This window comes from Crocuta crocuta, unplaced genomic scaffold (genome assembly GCF_008692635.1).
Source record: "Crocuta crocuta isolate KB4526 unplaced genomic scaffold, BGI_CrCroc_1.0 scaffold220, whole genome shotgun sequence".
In the NCBI taxonomy this organism is placed as follows: domain Eukaryota; kingdom Metazoa; phylum Chordata; class Mammalia; order Carnivora; family Hyaenidae; genus Crocuta; species Crocuta crocuta.
Genome location: NW_027526949.1, coordinates 554,118 through 574,845, shown reverse-complemented (window position 1 = coordinate 574,845; position 20,728 = coordinate 554,118). Strand labels below are relative to the sequence as shown.

At 36.7% G+C, this 20,728-nt stretch overlaps 1 protein-coding gene across 1 annotated transcript in view; it reads right to left on the bottom strand.

The window, feature by feature from the left end:
* The window catches only part of LOC144241636 (complement factor H-like), a gene marked incomplete at its 3' end in the record, with an annotated part of 68,743 nt that overhangs the window by 10,396 nt on the left and 37,619 nt on the right, over positions 1-20,728 (bottom strand). Inside the window, exon 7 of the mRNA XM_077776545.1 lies at positions 18,584-18,754. Coding sequence (XP_077632671.1) covers positions 18,584-18,754 — 171 coding nt within the window. The remainder of the gene's footprint in view (positions 1-18,583; positions 18,755-20,728) is intronic.

Sequence of the window (20,728 nt, the reverse complement as noted above, 5' to 3'; positions counted from 1 at the left end):
GCAAATATAATATTTCATATATGATCTGGTCAGCACTGGAATGGACAAGACTTAGAACAGCCTCTTTCTACCTTAGATTTCTACCAAGGCAGGGTGTGGTCTCATTAACAGTAGTGATGGTTTTGTCATAGTTGACTCAAACTGATCTCAAAATTGATGAAAATATTCACCAACTTTTAAAAAATTTTTAATGTTTTATTTATTTCTGAGAGAGAGAGAGAGAGAATCTGAAGCAGGCTCCAGGCTCTGAGCTAGCTGTCAGCATAGAGCCAAATGCAGGGCTCGAACCCACAAACTGCTAGATCATGACCTAAGCTGAAGTCGGACGCTCAACTGACTGAGCCACCCAGGCGCCCCAAAAATATTCACCAACTTTTAAAACTCTTTCTAATCCATCTGTACTTGTACATCTGATTCCTTTGACCTAAAACTAGGATCTTATAGTTATCACTACTAAATGTCACATTATTAGATTAAACCTAGCACAGAGGATCCTTTTTGAATGATGAATCTGTGATAATACAGATTCACTATCATGACCCCCTGAATAATTCCAGTTATGAATTTGTACTGTTTCCCCTAAATCATTAAACAATCTGGTAACACAAAGGAGTAATGAAATAGGCCTGAGAACAAAGTCCTGAATCTGATACTTGGGGAAGTTTGCTTAATGAAATTTCAAACTATCTCATAAACTGGTCATCTTTCTCCATCTAACTGGTCACTTTCTCCATCTTGTCCATAAGAACCTCATAAGGTCCCTTGTGGAATAAACCTGGTGAGATCCATATACAATTGGGCTGATCTATCATTTCCATAAGCCAACTGTAAACATGATTAAATATTTTCCTTATGGAAGTGGTTCAAGATGGATAGAGGAGATTCTGAGCACATCATTTCCCTTGGACACACTGAATCTACAGTTACACGCAGAATAATTTTTCCTGAAAAAAAAAAACTCTCCAAAAACTAGCTGAATGATTTCTAGGAAAGGAGCTTATAGTTTTCTATGGTGCCCTTGCTTCTGTGGCTGCCAGGCAGGACTTACCTCTAGATTGCCTGGCTCTGGTTGTCAACTGGGCTTATGATTGTAGGTCCCCCAGGACTGTAACAGTGGAGAAAGTGTTCTTAACCAGCTACCACCACAGGGCACAGCAGAGAGGCAGGAGAATAAATAAAGAATATACTTTTTATGTGAAAGAGTCCTAGTAGTCTATCTTCATAGCTGAGGACTGAGAGGTAGGCTTCTCATTAAGCAGACAACTAAGGTCCAACTGTAATCCTCCTTAGAGACCTACAGAGACCACAACTATGTTTTTGCTGCACTCCAGAATGCTGGTATCTGCTAGAAGGGAGCTTATAGACACATCTGTTGTGCAATCTTTGCATCTGGTGCCCTAGTGTTTGTGTCTGATGCCCAGGCATTTCCCCTTGATTTCCTGTCTCTGATGGTCAGCAGGGCTTGAATTCATGAATTCAAAGAGATGATGACAGATAAAGAAACATTTCTTTTTTTTTAAGTTTATTTATTTATTTATTTTTGAGAGAGAGAAAGCCTGAGTGGAGGAGGGGCAGAGAGAGAGAGAAAGAGAGAGAATCCCAAGCAGGCTCCACAATGTCAGCACAGAGTTTGATGTGAGTCTGCAGTGCAATGACCTGAGCCGAAGTCAGATGCTCAATCAACTGAGCCAGGCAGGTGCCCCAAAAAAACAGTTCTTAACTGGCTATCACTCCTGTACAGAAGAATTAGACATCTCCCAATCTTCTCTTGAAAGAAATATATTTGCATACTTTAAACACTGCTGCCTGTGAACCTGTCTTCCAATCAGCCTGAATCTACATGCTGACTGAGATCCTCCCCTTTGGGACGCTGACAGGTCTTGACACACTCAACTACTGGGAGTTACTAAAAATAACGTTGGCTGATTAGACAAGCCCAAGACTTGAGAGACATCCATCAACTAGGCTAGGGTTGAACAATAATGATCATCTCCTAAGTGAGCTCATTCCTTCACGACTAGTAGAGGTGGCTGTTTTTTCTAATTCACAGAAGCCAACACTGAGGCATATATTAAAAATGAAAGAACAAGATAAAACCTCAGAAAAAGTCTTTAATGACATGAAAATAAGTGATTTACATGATAAAGAGTTCAAAATAATGGTTGGAAAGATGCTCACTAGGCTTGGGAGAAGAATGGATAAGCACAGAGAGGATTTCAATGAGAAAGTTCCATAAGAACTTTCAAAAAGAATTTCAATAAGAAAATTCCAAGTAGAAGTCACAGAGGTGAGGAATACAAAAATTGTACTGAAAAATACAATAAAAAGTTTCTACATCACACTAGATGAAGTAGAAGAAAGGATCAGTAAACTTAAAGACAGGCTAGGGGAACTCACCCAATCAAACCAGCACAAATAAAGAAGAATACAAAAGAGTAAAGATGGGGCCTGATGGGACAACCTCAACAGACCAACATATACACTATAGGAGGTCCAGAATAAGAAAAAAAGAAGTACAAAACTTCTTGACAAAATAATGACTGAAGATTTCCCTAACCTGGAGAAAGAGCTAGGCATACAGATCCAGGAAGCCTACAGGTTGCAAAAGAGATGAACTCAAAGAAACTTACAGCAATGCATGTTATAGTTGAAATATCACAAGTTGGGGCGCCTGGGTGGCTCAGTCGGTTAAGCGTCCGACTTCGGCTCAGGTCATGATCTTGCAGATTGTGGGTTCAAGCCTCGCATCGGGCTCTGTGCTGACAGCCAGCTCAGAGCCTGGAGCCTGTTTCTGATTCTGTGTCTCCCTCTCTCTCTGACCCTCCCCTGCTCATGCTGTCTCTCTCTCTCTCCCTCTCTCTCTCTCTCAGAAATAAAAAATAAAATAAAATGTCACAAGTTAAAGACAGGGAGAGAATCTAAAAGGCAGCAAGAGAAAAACAACTTGGTACATAGAAGCAAGGTTTTTCAGAGAGGCAAAAGCTAAAGAAGTTAATTACCACTAGACTAGCATTATAAGAACTGTTAATGGGAACTCTTTGAGATAAAAGGGTGCGAATTAGTAACAGAAAAACATATAAATATATAAATCTCATTGATAAAGGTAAATATATAGTAAAATTCAGAATAATCTAAAGTTGTAAAGTCAATTATAAAGTTAGTAAGAAGGTTAAAGAGACCAAAGAAGTAAAAATAAGCATAACTACAATAATTTATTAAAGAATACACAAAACATGGAAATTGTGACATCAAAAATATAAACATGTGGGGGGTAAAGAGGTAGAGCTTTAGAATACAATCAAAGATAAATTCTTTTCAAGTTAAAGTAGACTGCTATAAATATAAGTTGTTTTGGAAGCCTGTGATAATNGATGGATACACAAATGTTAAAGAGAATGGATTCTAGGTGTACTACTGCATAAAATAATCAAATCATGAAGGAATAGAGCAAGAGAAGAAAGAACAAGAAGAATTACAAAACATTGGGAAAACAACTAACAAAATGGCAATAAGTACNCCTTTGCTGTGCAGAAGCTTTTTATCTTGATGAGGTCCCAGTCGTTCATTTTTGCTCTTGATTCTCTTGCCTTTGGGGATGGATACACAAATGTTAAAGAGAATGGATTCTAGGTGTACTACTGCATAAAATAATCAAATCATGAAGGAATAGAGCAAGAGAAGAAAGAACAAGAAGAATTACAAAACATTGGGAAAACAACTAACAAAATGGCAATAAGTACACCCCTATCAATAATTACTTTAAATGTAAATGTGCTGAATACTCCAATCAGAAGATATAACATGGCTGAATCGATTTTTGTGAAAAAAGACCCATCTATATGCTGCCTACAAGAGACTCAGTTCAGGTGTAAGGGCACATAGACTGAAAGTGAGGGGATACAAAAAGATATTCGATGCAAATTAAAACAAAACAGTGGCTCAGGGAATTAAGGGCCTGACTCTTGATTTCAGCTCAGGTTCTGATCTCACAGTTGTAAAATCGAGCCCCATGTGAGGATTCACACTGGGTATGGAGCCTGCTTAAGATTTTCTCTCTCTCTCTCCCTCTACCACTTGTGCTCTCTCTCCATCTCTCTCTCTAAAAAAAGAAAGAAAAAAGAAAAGAAAACAAACAAAAGCTCTTGTACCCACACTTATATCAGACAAAATATACTTTAAAACAAAGAGTGTAACAAAAGACACAGATGTAAAGGAGTTCATCCTAGAAGAGGATATAATACTTGTAAATTTTAAGCAGCCTACATAAATAGAGAAATAGACAGCAGTACAATAAGTAATACTCCCACTTTCATCAATGGATAGATTATCTAGACAGAAAAATCAATAAGTTGACCCTGACATTGCAACATATTAAACTAGATGGACTTACCAGACATAATGCAGAACATTCATCTAAAAGTAACAGAACATGCTCCTTTAAGCACCCATGGAACATTCTTCAGGACTGACATATGTTATACCACAAAAACAAGGCTTAATAATATTAAGAAGATTGAAATCATATCAAATATCTTTTCTGAACATAATGGTATGAACCATAAATCAATTATAAGAGGAAAACTAGAAAATCCATAAATACACAGAGATTAAAACCATGCTGTAGATCAAGAAATGGGTCAAATTAAAAAAAAAAAAGGAGGATCAAAACTACCTAGAGACAAATGAAAATGGAAATACAAGATACCAAAACTTATAGGGTGCAGCAAAAGCAGTTTTCATAGAACTTGCTTACATCAATAAGCAAGAAACCTGTAATGAACCAATTTCATACCTCAAGGAACCAGAAAATGAAGAAAAAAGCCTAAAGTTAATAGAGCTTTTTTACTACCCTTAATAGAGGGTAGTGAGTGACAAAGATCTATTGGAAATAAGTGAAATAAAGGCTTCAATAAAGCATAATTTTGAAACAATAAACAAAGTTAACAAACCTTTAGATTCACCAAGAAAAAAGAGAGTGAACACAGATTTATATATATCTATTATAGGAGCAATAGCTCTAATAATCACCCTTGGACTAACATCCTGCATATTATTCTGCCTCGCAAATTCAAACCATGAATGAATACATAGCCGAACCATAATCCTAGCACAAGGACTGCAAACCCTGCTCCACCTGATGATTATTAGCCAGCCTCACAAACCTGGCCTTACCCCCTACAATCAATCTAATCGGACTATTTGCAGGAATGGCATCTTTCTCATGATCTAATGCTACTATTATCCTCATGGGAACAAACATCATCATTATAGCCCTATACTCCCTTTACATACTAATTACAACCCAACAAGGAAAACAAACAGAGCACATTAAAAATGTTAAACCATCATTCACATGAGAAAATGCTCTAATAGCCCTATTCCTGCTTCCACTATTACTCCTGTCATTAAATCCTAAAATCATTCTAGGTCCCATCTACTGTAAATATAGTTTAATATAAAGCATTAAATTGTGAAGCTTAAACCTTCTTATTTACTGAAAAAGTATGCAAGAACTGCTAATTCATGCCTTCATGCTTAAAAGCATGGCTTTTTCGACTTTTATAGGATAGAAGTAATCCATTGGTCTTAGGAGCCAAAAAATTGGTGCAACTCCAAATAAAAGCAATAAATATATTCAATTCTCTCATACTAACAGCAATATTCATTCTATTATTACCTATTATTGTATCCAAAACTCAAATATACAAAAACAACCTATATCCCAATTATGTAAAAACTGCAATCTCCAATGCCTTCACCATTACCATGATCCCAACTATAATATTCATCTACTCCAGACAAGAAAGAATCATCTCAAAATGACACTGAATGACAATTCAAACCCTAAAACTAACTCTAAGCTTTAAACTCGATTATTTTTCAATCATCTTCATGCTCGTGGCACTCTTCGTTACATGATCTATTATAGAATTTTCAATACGGTACATACATGCAGACCCATATATTAACCGATTTTTAAAATATCTCCTCATATTCCCCATTACCATAGTGATCCTAGTAACTGCCAAAAGTTTATTTCAACTGTTCATCGGCTGAGAAGTGGTAGGAAACATATCCTTCCTGCTCATCGGATGATGATATGGTCGAACAGATGCCCATACTTCCTCCCTACAAACAGTCCTTTACAATCGTATTGGAGATGTAGGATTTATTATAGCTATAGCGTGATTCCTTACTAATTCAAACACATGAGAATTCCAACAAATCTTTATTACCCAAAATGAAAACCTAAACACCCCACTAATAGGGCTCCTCCTAGCAGCCACAGGCAAATCTGCTCGATTCGGACTATATCCATGACTATCATCAGCTATAGAAGGACCCACACCAGGGTCTGCCCTACTCCACTCAAGCACAATAGTAGTAGCTGGAGTTTTCTTACTAATTCTCTTTCACCCTCTCATAGAACAAAATAAAACTATTCAAACCCTTACACTATGCCTAGGAGCCATCACCACCCTATTCACAGCCATTTGTGTCCTAACACAAAATGATATTCAAAAAATCGTCGCTTTTTCCACCTCAAGCCAACTTGGCCTTATAATCATAACAATTGGTATCAATCAACCCCACCTTGAATTCCTGTATATCTGCACACACAGCGTTCTTCAAAGCCATGTTATTCATATGCTCCGGATCAATCATTCACAGCCTAAATGATGAACAAGACATTCGAAAAGTAGGTCTATATAAATCGATACCATTCGCCACCACCTCCCTCATCATGGGAAGCCTTGCACTCACAGAAATACCCTTCTTAACAGGATTTTACTCTTAAGACCTGATTATCAAGACCGCTAACCCATCCTATACCAACGCCTGAGCCCTACTAATAACTCTCATCGCCACATCCCTGACAGCCATCTACAGCACTCGAATCATATTCTTTGCACTTCTAGAACAACCTCGATTCAATTCCTTAATTCTAATCAATGAAAATAACCCCCTCCTAATCAATTCCATCAAATGTCTTTTAACTGGAAGTATTTTTATGGGGTACTTGATTTCTTACAACATCCCCCCACTGACTACTCCACAGATAACTATTTCTCATTATCTGAATTAACTGCCCTTGACGTGACTATTATAGGCTTCACCCTGGCACTAGAACTCAACCTCACAACTAAAAACCTAAAATTTAATCATCCTTCAAACCTCTTCAAATTTTCTAATCTTCTAGGATACTTCCCAATTATCATTCACTGCTCCCTACCACTAACCAACCTAACTACAAGCCAAAAATCTGCATCAATTCTATTAGATTTAATCTGACTAGAAAATGTATTACCAAAATCCATCTCATATTTCCAAATAAAATTATCAACTATCGTATCCAACCAAAAGGGGTTAATCAAACTTTATTTTTTCTCCTTCATAATTGCTCTAATCATCAGTCTATTCCTACTTAGTTCCCACGAGTAATCTCCATAATCACTAAGACACTGGTAAACAAGGATCAGCCAGTAACAATAACTAATCAAGTTCCATAACTATATAAAGCCACAATTCCCATAGCCTCCTCACTAAAAAACCCCGAATCACCAAATAACTCAATCACCTGCACCATTAAACTTAAAGATAATTTCAACTTCATCTTCCTTAAGAATATAGCAAGCTGTCACCAACTCTGCCAATACCCCTGTAATAAATATTCCTAACACGGCCTTATTAGATGCCTAAGCCTCAGGATATGTCTCCATTGCTATAGTTGTAGTGTAACCAAATACCAAAAGCATTCCCCCAAAATAAATTAAAAAAACCATTATACCTAAAAAAGACCCCCCAAAACTCAACACGATACCACACCCGATACCACCAGCCACAATTAAAACAAACCCACCATAAATTGGTGAAGGCTTTGAAGAAAAACTAACAAAGCTAACCACAAAAATAGTACTTAAAATAAATACAAAATATGTTATCATTATTCCCACATGGAATCTAACCATGACCAATGATATGAAAAACCACCATTGTATTTCAACTATAAGAATTTAATGACCAACATCCGAAAATCCCACCCACTTATCAAAATCATCAACGAATCATTCATTGACCTCCCTGTTCCATCCAACATCTCAGCATGATGAAACCTTGGTTCCCTATTAGGAGTATGTTTAATCCTACAAATCCTAACAGGCCTATTCCTAGCCATACACCACACATCTACATTTAGATATAGATTTAGACTAAATTTACATTTAGTAGTAAATTGAGAATAGAGAGCTCACTTGAATTAGGCCATAAAGCAGGCACACACCGCCTGTCATCCTCCTCAAGTGGCACATAACCCAAAGATATCCTATTCAACTTACAACAAACACAAGATGAGACAAGTCGTAACAAGGTAAGCATACTGGAAAGTGTGCTTGGATAACAAGATGTAGCTTAAACAAAGCATCTGGCTCACACCCAGAAGATTCATATCAAACTGACCATCTTGAGCTAAATCTAGCCCAAACAACCATAAACTCAACTAACACAGACCCATAAATCAAAACATTCAATGAACCCTTAAAAGTATAGGAGATAGAAATTTAACTTGGCGCTATAGAGATAGTACCACAAGGGAAAGAGGAAGGAATAAATCAAAAGCACCATACAGCAAAGTTTACCCCTTGTACCTTTTGCCTAGTGAATTAGCTAGACATAGTCTAAAAAGAGACTTAAGCTAGACTTCCCGAAACCAGACGAGCTACCTCTGAACAATCTTTACAGGATGAACTCATCTATGTTGCAATAGTGGGAAGATTCGTAGGCAGAGGTGAAAAGCCTATTGAGCCTGGTGATAGCTGGTTGCCAGGAATAGAATTTTATTTCAACTTTAAACTTACCTAAAAACCCCCAAATTTAATAAGTTTAAAATATAATCTAAAAAGGTTCAGCTTTTTAGAATTAGGATACAGCATTTTTTTAGACAGTAAGCATAAACACAACCATAGTTGGCTTAAAAGCAGCTACCAATTGAGAAAGCCGTCAAGCTCAACAACAAATCTATCTTAATATAAAAAATATGCAACCAACTCCTAACTTAATACCGGGCTAATCTATATAATAATAGAAGCAATAATGCTAGTATGAGTAACAAAAAATATTTCTCCTTGCATAAGCTTATATCAGAATGGATAACCACTGATAGTTAACAAGATATAAATAACCTAATCATGAACCAAATATCAAATCAATTGTTAATGCAACACAGGCATGCAACTAAGGAAAGATTAAAAGAAGTAAAAGGAACTCGGCAAACACAAACCCTGCTTGTTTACCAAAAACATCACCTCTATAGTTTCTAGTATTAGAGGCACTGCCTGCCCAATGACATCAGTTAAACGGCTGCGGTATCCTGACTGTGCAAAGGTAGCATAATCACTTGTTCTCTAAATAAGGAATGGTATGAACGGCCACATGAGGGTTTAATTCTCTCTTACTTCCAATCCATGAAATTGACCTTCTCATGAAGAGGCAAGAATAAGACAATAAGACGAGAAGACCCTATGGAGCTTCAATTAACTGACCCAAAGAGATAACAACATAACCGACAGGGACAACAATTCTCCACATGGGGTGACAATTTAGGTTGGGGTGACCTCGGAGAACAGAACAACCTCTGAATGATTTAAATCTAGACTAACCAGTCAAAAGTATTACATCACTTATTGATCCAAAGCATTTGATCAATGGAACAAGTTACCCTAGGGATAACAGCGCAATCCTATTTTAGAGTCCATATCGACAATAGGGTTTACAACCTTGATGTTGGATCAGGACATCTCGATGGTGCAGCAGCTATTAAAGCTTCGTTTGTTCAACGATTAAAGTCCTACGTGATCTGAGTTCAGACCAGAGCAATCCAGGTCGGTTTCTATCTATTATATAATTTCTCCCGGTATGAAAGGACAAGAGAAATGAGGCCCACTTCACACAAGCATCTCCAGTACAACAGATGATATAATCTTAATCTAAACAACTTACACACCACACTGCCCAAGATGCCTGGGCTTGTTAGGGTGGCAGAGCCCAGTAATTGCATAAAACTTAAATCTTTACTATCAGAGGTTCAATTCCTCTCCCTAACAACATGTTTATACTCAACATTCTTTCATTAAGCATCCCTATTCTCCACTCTGTGGCCTTCCTAATACTAGTCAAACGTAAAGTATTAGGTTATATACAATTCCGTAAAGGACCTAACATTGTAGAACCATATGGCCTCCTCCAACCTATTGCAGATGCCCTAAAACTCTTCACCAAAGAACCCCTCCGACCCCTCACATCCTCCGTATCTATATTTATCATAGCTCCCATCCTAGCCCTCTCACTAGCCCTAATTATATGAGTACCCCTCTCCATACCATATCTACTCATTAACATAAATTTAGGAGTACTATTCATACTGTCCATATCTAGCCTCGCTGTTTACTCAATCCTGTGGTCAGGATGAGTCTAAAACTCAAAATACGCTCTAATCAGAGCCTATGAGCCGTAACCCAAACAATCTCATATGAAGTAACACTAGCTATTATTCTCCTCTCATTACTGTTAATAAACAGTCCTTCACGCTAGCCACAGTAATTACCACACAAGAGCATGTATGACTTATTTTCCCTGAATGGCCCTTAGCCATAATATGATTCATCTCAACACGAGCAGAAACCAGTCAAGCCCCGTTTGATTTAACAGAAGGAGAATCATAACTAGTTTCCAGATTCAACGTGGAATATGCAGCAGGCCCATTGCCCTATTTTTCATAGCAGAATATGCCAATATCATCATAATAAATAGCCTTACAACAATTCTATACTTCAGAGCATTCCACAGCCCATACATACCAGAACTATATACTGTTAACTTCACTATCAGAACACTACTCTTATCATTCTCCTATGAATTTGAGCATCCTACCCATGACTCCAATACGACCAGCTAATGCACCTCCTATGAGAAAAACTTCCTGCCCCTCACACTAGCTCTATGCATATGACACATATCTTTATCTATTATCACAGCCACCCCAAACATAATAAATATGTCTGACAAAAGAGTTACCTTGATAGAGTAAATTATAGAGGTTTAAATCCTCTTATTTCTAGAATTATAGGACTCGAACCTAATCTTAAGAACTCAAAAATCTTCGTGCTACATTACACCATATTCTACAGTAAGGTCAGCTAAATAAGCTATCAGGTCCATACCCCAAAAATGTTGGTTTATACCCTTCCTGTACTAATCAGCTCCCCCATCCTCATCACCATCATACTAACTGTAATCGCAGGTACTACAATTGTACTAATAAGCTCCCATTGACTAACAATCTGAATCAGTTTTGAAATAAATATACTAGCTATTATTTACCTTCTCATAAAAAAACACAACCCACAAGCCACAGAAGCATCCACAAAATACTTCTTAATACAAGCGACCACATCCATGCTCCTAATAATAGGAATTATCATCAGCCTCCTACACTCAGGACAATGAACTGTATCTAAAAACCTCAACCCCATACCATCTGCTATAAAAACCATTGCCCTAGCAATAAAGCTAGGCCTAGCCTCACTCCACTTCTGAGTCCCAGAAGTCACACAAGGAATTTCCATATCCTCAGGCCTAATTCTACTAACATGACAAAAAACTGCACCCTATCAATCCTCTACCAAATCTCATCCACCATTAACCCCAACCTACTACTACCAATTGCAATCTTATCAGTATTAATCGGAGGCTGAGGAGGACTTAACCAGACACAACTATGAAAAATCTTAGCATATTCTTCAATCACCCATATAGGCTGAATAACCGCCATCATACTATATAATCCTACAATAATAATCTTAAATTTAACAATCTACATCATTATAACACTAGCTACCCTCATACTATTTATATACAACTCTGCCATAACAACACTATCACTATCACAAACATGAAACAAATCACCCCTAATCACCTCCCTTATCCTTACACAAATATTATTCCTAGGAGGCCTCCCACCACTATCAGGATTTATCCCAAAATGAAATCATCCAAGAAATGACTAAAAATGAGATAATTATTATACCAACACTACTACCTCTCACAGCACTACCTAACCTATATTTTTATATACGACTTACATACGCCACAGCACTAACCATATTCCATTCAACAAACAACACAAAAATAAAATAGCAGTTTGACACCACCAAAAAAATAGCCCTCTTACCCCGTTTAATTGTACTATCAACCATATTACTCCCCGTCACACCACTATTATCGATCCTGGACTAGGAGTTTAGGTTAAATAGACCAAGAGCCTTCAAAGCCCTAAGTAAATTACATCAATTTAACTCCTGCATATAAAACTTTAAGGACGGCAAGAATCTATCTCACATCAATTGATTGCAAATCAAACACTTTAATTAAGCTAAGCCCTTACTAGATTGGTGGGGCTTCAACCCCACGAATTTTTACTTAACAACTAAATACCCTAATCAACTGGTTTCAATCTAGGGGAAAAAGGAGGGAGAAGCCCTGGCAGCAGTGTTGAAGCTGCTTCTTTGAATTTGCAATTCAATATGACATTTCACCACAGAGCTTGATAAAAAGAGAGTTTAAACCTCTGTCTTTAGATTTACAGTCTAATGCTTACTCAGCCATTTTACCTATCTTCATAAACCGCTGACTATTCTCTACTAAACCCAAAGACATCAGTACTCTATACCTTCTGTTTGGTGCCTGAGCTGGCATAGTAGGAACTGCCCTCAGTCTCCTAATCCAAGCTGAACTTGGCCAACCTGGTCTCTATTAGGAGATGATCAAATTTATAATGTAATTGTTACTGCCCACACATTTGTGATAATCTTTTTCATAGTCATGCCAATTATAATTGGGGGGTTTTGGCATTTGATTGGCTCCATTAATAATTGGAGCACCCGACATAGCATTTCTCCAAATAAACAACAGAAGTTTCTGGCTCCTCCCCCCATCCTTCTTACTTTTACTTGCATCATCAATGGTGGAAGCCGGTGCAGGTACTGGGTGGACTGTATATCCCCCTTTAGCTGGCAATCTAGCCCATGCAGGAACATCTGTAGATCTGACCATTTTTTCCCTTCACCTTGCAGGTGTCTCCTCAATCCTGGACTCTATTAACTTTATTACTACTATCATTAACATAAAACCTCCTGCTATATCTCAATACCAAACACCCCTATTCATCTGGTCAGTCCTAATTACCAACGTCTTACTACTTCTATCACTACCAGTACTAGCAGCTGGAATTACTATCCTTCTAACAAACTGAAACCTAAATACTATCTTTTTTGGTCCAGCCAGAGGAGGAAACCCCATCCTATACCAATACCTATTCTGATTCTTGGGACACCCAGAAGTATATATTCTAATTTTACCAGGGTTCGGAATGATTTAACATATTGTTACTCATTATTCAGGCAAAAAAGAACCTTTCGGCTACATGGGTATAGTCTGAGCAATAATATCCATTGGTTTCCTAGGCTTCGTTGTATGAGCCCTCCATATATTTACAGTAGGAATAGATGTTGATACGTGAGCATCAGCCACTATAGTTATTGCTATTCCCACTAGAGTAAAAGTATTTAGCTGACTCGTTACCCTTCACAGAGGGAACATTAAATGATCCCCCGCCATACTATGAGCCCTAGGCTTCATTAAGGAAACAGTCCCATTTACAATAGCATCAAAACAAAATATCCAAGAATAAATCTATCCAAGAAGGTGAAAGGTGTGTATGCTGAAAACTCTAGACAATGATGAAATAGATCAAAGACACAAATAAATGAAAGATACTCCATGTTCATGAATTGGAAGAGTTAATATCGTTAGAACGTTCATGAAAGCAATCTAGAGATTCATTGCAATTCCTATCAAAATTCTAAAGGCATTTTTCACAGAAATAGAACAAATAATCCTAAAACTTGTTTGTAATTACAAAAGAATCCAAATAGTCAAAGAAATTCTGAGAAAGAGGAACAAAGCTGGAGGCATCATGCTTCGTGGTTTCAAACTTTTTACAAAGTTACGGTAATTAAAACAGTACAGTATTGGCATCCAAGCAGACACATAGCTCAACAGAACAGAAGAGAGAGTGTAAATAAACTCATGCATTTAAGGCCATATAGTTTATGGCAAAAAAGCCAAGAATATGCAGTGAAGAGAGGACAGTATCTTCAATAAATGGTGTTGAGGAAACTGGACAATAACATGCAAAAAAAAAAAAAAAGGGAATCAGGACCACTATCTACACCATACACAAAATCTATAACAAAATGAATGAAAGATCTGAAAACATAAAACTATTATCCTTATGTTTTCTTCAGTAGAAGAAAACATATGTTAGCTTATCCCCTATGGTTTTCTTCTAGTGAAGAAAACCATAGGGGATAAGCTCTTTGACATTGATCTTGGCAATTAATTTTTAGAATTGACACCAAAAGCAAAGGTGACACAGGCAAAACTAAATAAGTAGAACTGCATTAAACCAACTACTTCTGCACAATAAAGGAAACCGTCAACAAACTGAAGTCAGCCTAATGAGTGAGAGGAAATACTTGCAAGTCATATATCTATAAGGGGAAACGTCCAAAAAATATTTTAAAAAACTCATATAATTCAACAACAACAACAACAACAACAACAACAACAACAACCCCAACCTAAATAAAACATGGGCAGAGGATCTGGATAGACATATTTCTAGAGAAGAAACAGATGAGCAAAAGGCACATGAAAAGGTGCTCAACTTCACTTATCATTGGAGAAATGAAAAGTAAAACCACAATAAGATATTACTTCATACTTGTTTACATGGCTTCATCAAAAAGAAAAAAAATAACAAGTGTTAGTGTGGATGTGGAGAAAAGGGAACATTTCCGTACTGTTAGTTGGAATGTAGTGGCTGTAGTTGGTGCAGCCACTATGAATACAGTGTGGAGTTTTCTCAAATAATAGAACTACCATATGACCCAGAAATTCCACTTCTGGGTATTTATCTGAAGGAAAGGAAAATACTACCTCAAAAGATATATGTACCCCCTGTTCACTGCAGCATTATTTACAATATTTACAAAACATTATTTACAAATGTGGCCATTTGTGATGACATGGATGGACTTTAGGGCATTATGCTAAATAATCATACAGAGAAAGACAAATAACACATGAGCTATATTTGGAATCTAAAAATACCAAACTTTTAGTAAAGAGAACAGAGTGTTGGTTGTTAGAGGCAGGGCATGAAGGACAGGAAAATGGGTCAAGGGGGGTCAAAAGGTACAAACTACCAGAAATAAAGTAATAAAATGATGGGGATGTAAGGTACAGCATGGTGACTATAGTTATTAATACTAATTTGTATATTTGAAAGTTGCTAAGAGAGTAGATCTTAAAAGTTCTTTTCGCAAGAAAAAAATTGTAATGATGTGGTGATATATTTAACTACAATTGTGTTTGAAATCACTCCACAATATTTAAAAATATCAAATCATGTTGCACATTTGAAACTCACACAGTGTTATATGTCAATTATATCTCAATCATAAAAACAATCAATATTTTTATTATTGTTTTACATTAAAGTCTGTTTTATATTGATGATAGGGTCTTTTTTAAGGGTCATTTGATTTGAAAATTCATTTTGGAGTTATGCCTAGAATTAATATGGAGGCCATTGACCTATTTTCTGTATCATAATGTATTCATATATTATCCAGTTTAAGTGTAGTACACCTTTACAACAAACTGTGATATGTAGAGAAAAGGAATATAATTATGGAGACAGAAAACACTTGGAAAAGAGTAAAGGAAACATTCCCCAGAAAAAATACAGTACACTGTTGAATTGAATGGAAATTTGTTACATGGGATGGTTTTAGAAAATTTCACAGTGTCTTTTTCTCCCTTCAAAAAGTGGAGCCTAATTCTCCTTCCTTTGAGTATGCTGGACTTAGAAACTCACTTCTAAAGTCTAGATGTGACTAAAGTGACCATATGTGACTGATTTGTAAATGGTATGGAAGTTTTCACCTCTCTCTCTATCAGATCACAAGCTCTGGAGAAAGTTAGCTGCCATTTATGTAGCCTATGGAGATTTCCAGGTGGTAAGTACTGAAGCCTCCTGCCAAAAGCCTTATGAGTCAGCCATCTTGGAGGCAGATCCTCCAGCCCTGCTGAGCCATCAGGTGACTGCAGCCTAGGTCAACATCCTGACTACAACACAAGAAGTGTCTGACTCAGAACTAGCTAGCTAAGTCACTGCCAAATTCCTGACCCATAGAAACTTTGAGATGATAAAGATTAGTTGTTTGAAGCCAATATATTTTGGGGGAAATCTGTTACAAAGAAATAAAGAACTAATATATTAGGTATTAGATGACTAGTGTTGCCAAATGCTTTATTTATTTATTTATTTATTTATTTATATTATACCAGCTTTATTCATAATTGGTAGAACTCAGAAACAACCAAGATGTCCACCAGTAGATGAGTACATGAAGAAACTGTGATACATCCAGGCAATGGACTATCATTTACAGCCAAAAGAAATGGGCCCTCATACCATGAAAAGACTTGGAGGAATCATCAATGTATATTCCTCAGTATAAAAAACCAATCTGAAAAGACTACATGATGCATGAGCCCCACTATATGACATTCTGTTTGTGGAGATTGAGCAAAGGGAGGAATCAATAGGTGTAGCACAGAGGATTTTTAAGGCAGTGAAAACCTCTGTATGATCCCATAATGATGGACATAGGTCACTACACATTTGTCCAAACCTGTAGAATGTACATCAAGAGTGAACTCCAGGGGCTCCTGGGTGGCTCAGTTGGCTAAGTGGCCGACTTCAGCTCAGGTCATGATCTCATAGTTTATGGATTCGAGCCCTGCCTCAGGCTATGTGCTATCAGCTCAGAGCCTGGATCCTGTTTCAGATTCTGCGTCTCCCTATCTCTCTGACTCTTCCCCGCTCACACTCTGTGTGTCTCTCTCTCTCTCAAAAATAAATAAGCATTAAAAAAAAGAGTGAACTCTAAGGTAAACTACTGACTTTGAGTAATATGATGGATGAATCCAGATTCATCAATGTAAAAGCATATCTTTCAGGGTAGGGGGATGTTGATAAATGGAGTAGGTATGCATGTGTGGCAACACTGAGTGTATAGGAAGTTTCTGTACCTTCCTGTCAGTTTTGCTATGAACCTAAAATTTATTTATTTACTTATTTGTTTGCTGTTTCAAGTTTTAATTTCAATTCCAGCTCGTTCACATACAGTGTAATGTTAGTTTCAGGAGTAGACTTTAGTGATTCATCACTTACATATAACACCCAATGCTCATGACAACATGTGCTCTCTTCAATAACCACCACTTATTTAAATATACTCCCCCCACCCCGCCTACTTCCCTTTCAGCAATGCTAAGTTTTTTCTCTATAGTTAAGAGTCTGTTTCTTGGTTTGCCTCTCTCTATGTCCCTCTCATGTTCATCCGTTTCATTTCTTAAATTACACATATGAGTGAAATGATATGGTATTTGTCTTTCTTTGATTTATTTCACTTAGCATAATACATGGTTACATAATGGTTACATGATGATAATACATAGCTCCATCCATGTCACTGTAAATGGCAAGAGTTCGTTCCTTTTGATGGCTGAGTAATATTCCACTGTAAATGGAATATTTATATATGTTCTTCATGCATTCACCAGTTGATGGACATTTGGGCTTTTTCTATACATTGGCTATTTTTGATAATGTTACTGTAAACATTGGGGTACATGTACCCCTTCAAATCAGTGTTTTTTATCCTTTGGGCAAATACCTAGTACTGTAATTGCTGGATCAGAGGGTAGCTCTATTTTTTACCTTTTTGAGGAACCTCTATATTGTTTCCCAGAGTGGCTGCACCAGTTTGCATTCTCACCAACAACATAAGAGGGTTACCATTTCTCCACAGCCTCACCAACATCAGTTGTTTCCTGTGTTGTTAGTTTTAACCATTCTGACAGGTGTGAGGTGACACATTACTGTAGTTTTCATTTGTATTTCCCTGCTGATCAGTAATGTTGAGCATCTTTTCATGTGTCTGTTAGCCATCTGGAATATCTCCTTTGAAAAAATCTATAAAGAACTTACCAAACTTAGTGCACAAAAAACAAATAATCTGGTTAAGAAATGAGCAGAAGACATGAAAAGACATTTTTCCAAAGAAGACATCCAGGTGGCTAATAGACACATGAAAAGATGGTCAGCATCACTCACCATTAGGGAGATACAAATCAAAGTTAGAGAAATTTATATTCATACATACATAGTTAACATCAAATAGCACAATATATATAAAGAGTTTAAAAATTTCCAAAATGTGGTTTAGATTGTGCTTAAAATTGTCTACTTTGAAAAGAATGTCTCTGTAGCCCCCACTTTACATACACAGTAAGGCAAATATTTGGATTTATTGTGTCCCCATCTTTGTTACAATTGTTTAAGAGACAGTAATTTCAGAATTAAGAAGTAGGTCAAGATATGACAGGAACTTACCACATCTTGGCTCAGGTTCCCATCTAGATTTAGTACATTTTGCCCTTTTTCCTTGGTTTGAAGGATAAAAGCCAGTTTTACAATGATATATGATTTCATCTCCACTTCTGTATGTGATGCCTTTGGGTGTATAGTCACCATTTTTAATAGGAGGAGAAGGACATATGAATTCTGTGGAAAAAGGGCATATGGATAATGTTGAAATCACTACCCATTAAAATAATCAAGTACATAAAAAAGTACCTTCCTCCCCTTCATTTCAATATTCATTCACACAGCACATTCTACAATCATATAATTATTAGTTATACATCTCCTCTTCACACCATGCTTCCACTGTGTACATCCAACTCCTAGAGGTTTTGTCATGGTCTTTTAATTGGTCTTAAATTTGTACTTCATTCCTCCAGAATACATTTTAATAAATCTCTACTGCAAACATGATAATATACTTATATTAGCAATGATTATATTAGAAAGAATACAATATGTGACTACCTAAACACAAATTTTAAGTAATACATCTACAGTGCTTGATTTTAATTTACACTACTCACAGATGACCCTTAAATGTCCTCATTTATTTTTACTTTTTCTCCTCACTATATTCTGCCCTATCATATTTTCATAGACCTATTGCAGTTCAGTTTATTATATCTTTTACTTCATAGTGTGGCTTAACTTAATTTTGAAGTCAAAAGCTATCATATATAAAAGCAAGAGTTTTACTAAGAGGCCAACAAAAAATATTGGGAGAATTTTGTTAAAATAACTAGGAAAGAAGATCTTCAGGTGATTACTTTTGAGCAGTGGACATAAATCCTTTGATAAATTCTAATTCCCTACTTTCATAATTTCCATTAAAATAAACGATGATATTATAATATTGCCAGAACAAGTTCCTCTATCCAAAATATGGTTATGGGGGTCATATTTTTTCTACTGTTAGAAACCACTAGTAAGCATTTGAAATAAGAACAATAATTTAATGGTAGTACTCTATGTTCATCATCAGAAAATCCGACTTGTACAGAGAACAGATGGATTTGGATCAATGATGGCTTTTATTTAGCAGGTCTTGTTACTTTTAATTATTCCTATAAATGACTTGCTGTCAGATACTGTTTCTTATTAGATACAGAGACTGAGGTTTTGACAAAGTTTGGACAAATCGCCCTGAGGGGTGCTTGGGTGGCTCAGTCAGTTAAGTGTCCAACACTTGATTTTGGTTCAGGTCTTGAATTCACGGTTCATGAGATTGAGGCCCACATCAGGGTCTGTGCTGACAGTGTGGAGCATGCTTGGGATTCTCCCTCTCTTCTCACTCTGTCCATCTCCCTGGTTGTGCTCTGTGCCCACCCTCAAAATAACTAAATAAACATTAAAAAGCCTGACACATTCAAATAATAAACCAACTGAAGAAAGTTGAACTATTTTATCCTAGATTATATTATTTAAATTTTCTTTTATTATTTAATTCCAAATTTATTATAGATTTGGAAAAAGTAAGATCTATAGATTTGGAATTCATTGTTACCAGCTGGTAGATCCTTCTATTGTCCTAGGAAAATAAAGAGAAGCATTTGTGATAATATTAGCTGAGGTACATAGCAGAGTTTCTTTTACTTATTTATTTATTTTTTAATGTTTATTTATTTATTTTGAGAGAGCTGCACGTGAAGCACGGGGGGTGGGAGGGGGAGATGAGAGAGAGGGAAAGAGACAATCTCAAGCAAGCTTCATGCTGTCAGCACAGAGTGTGACATGGGTCTCAAACTCTTGAAATTAACTGTGAGGTCATGACCTGAGCCAAAATCAAGAGTGGGACGCCTAACTGACTGAGTCAATCAGGTGGCCCCTGAGTTTCTTTTAATAAGAGACTTCTCTATATCCAGTTAAGGTAAAACACATTTCAATAAAATTAAGCATTGTTGTAACAGAGAGTGCGTGCTTATTTAATTTGGGGTAAACGTCTCTTTATTTATGTCAATGTTTAGTAAACTGTTTTGTGAAAGAAAGTATCCAATCTTAGTACACCTCGATCCTGGCATCTCCCTCCCTAAAGAAAGTAGGATTCTAAGGCATGCAGTCTTGGGTTTTTGAGTTATACAGGTGACTAAGAAAATGAAAAAATTCTAAAAAGAA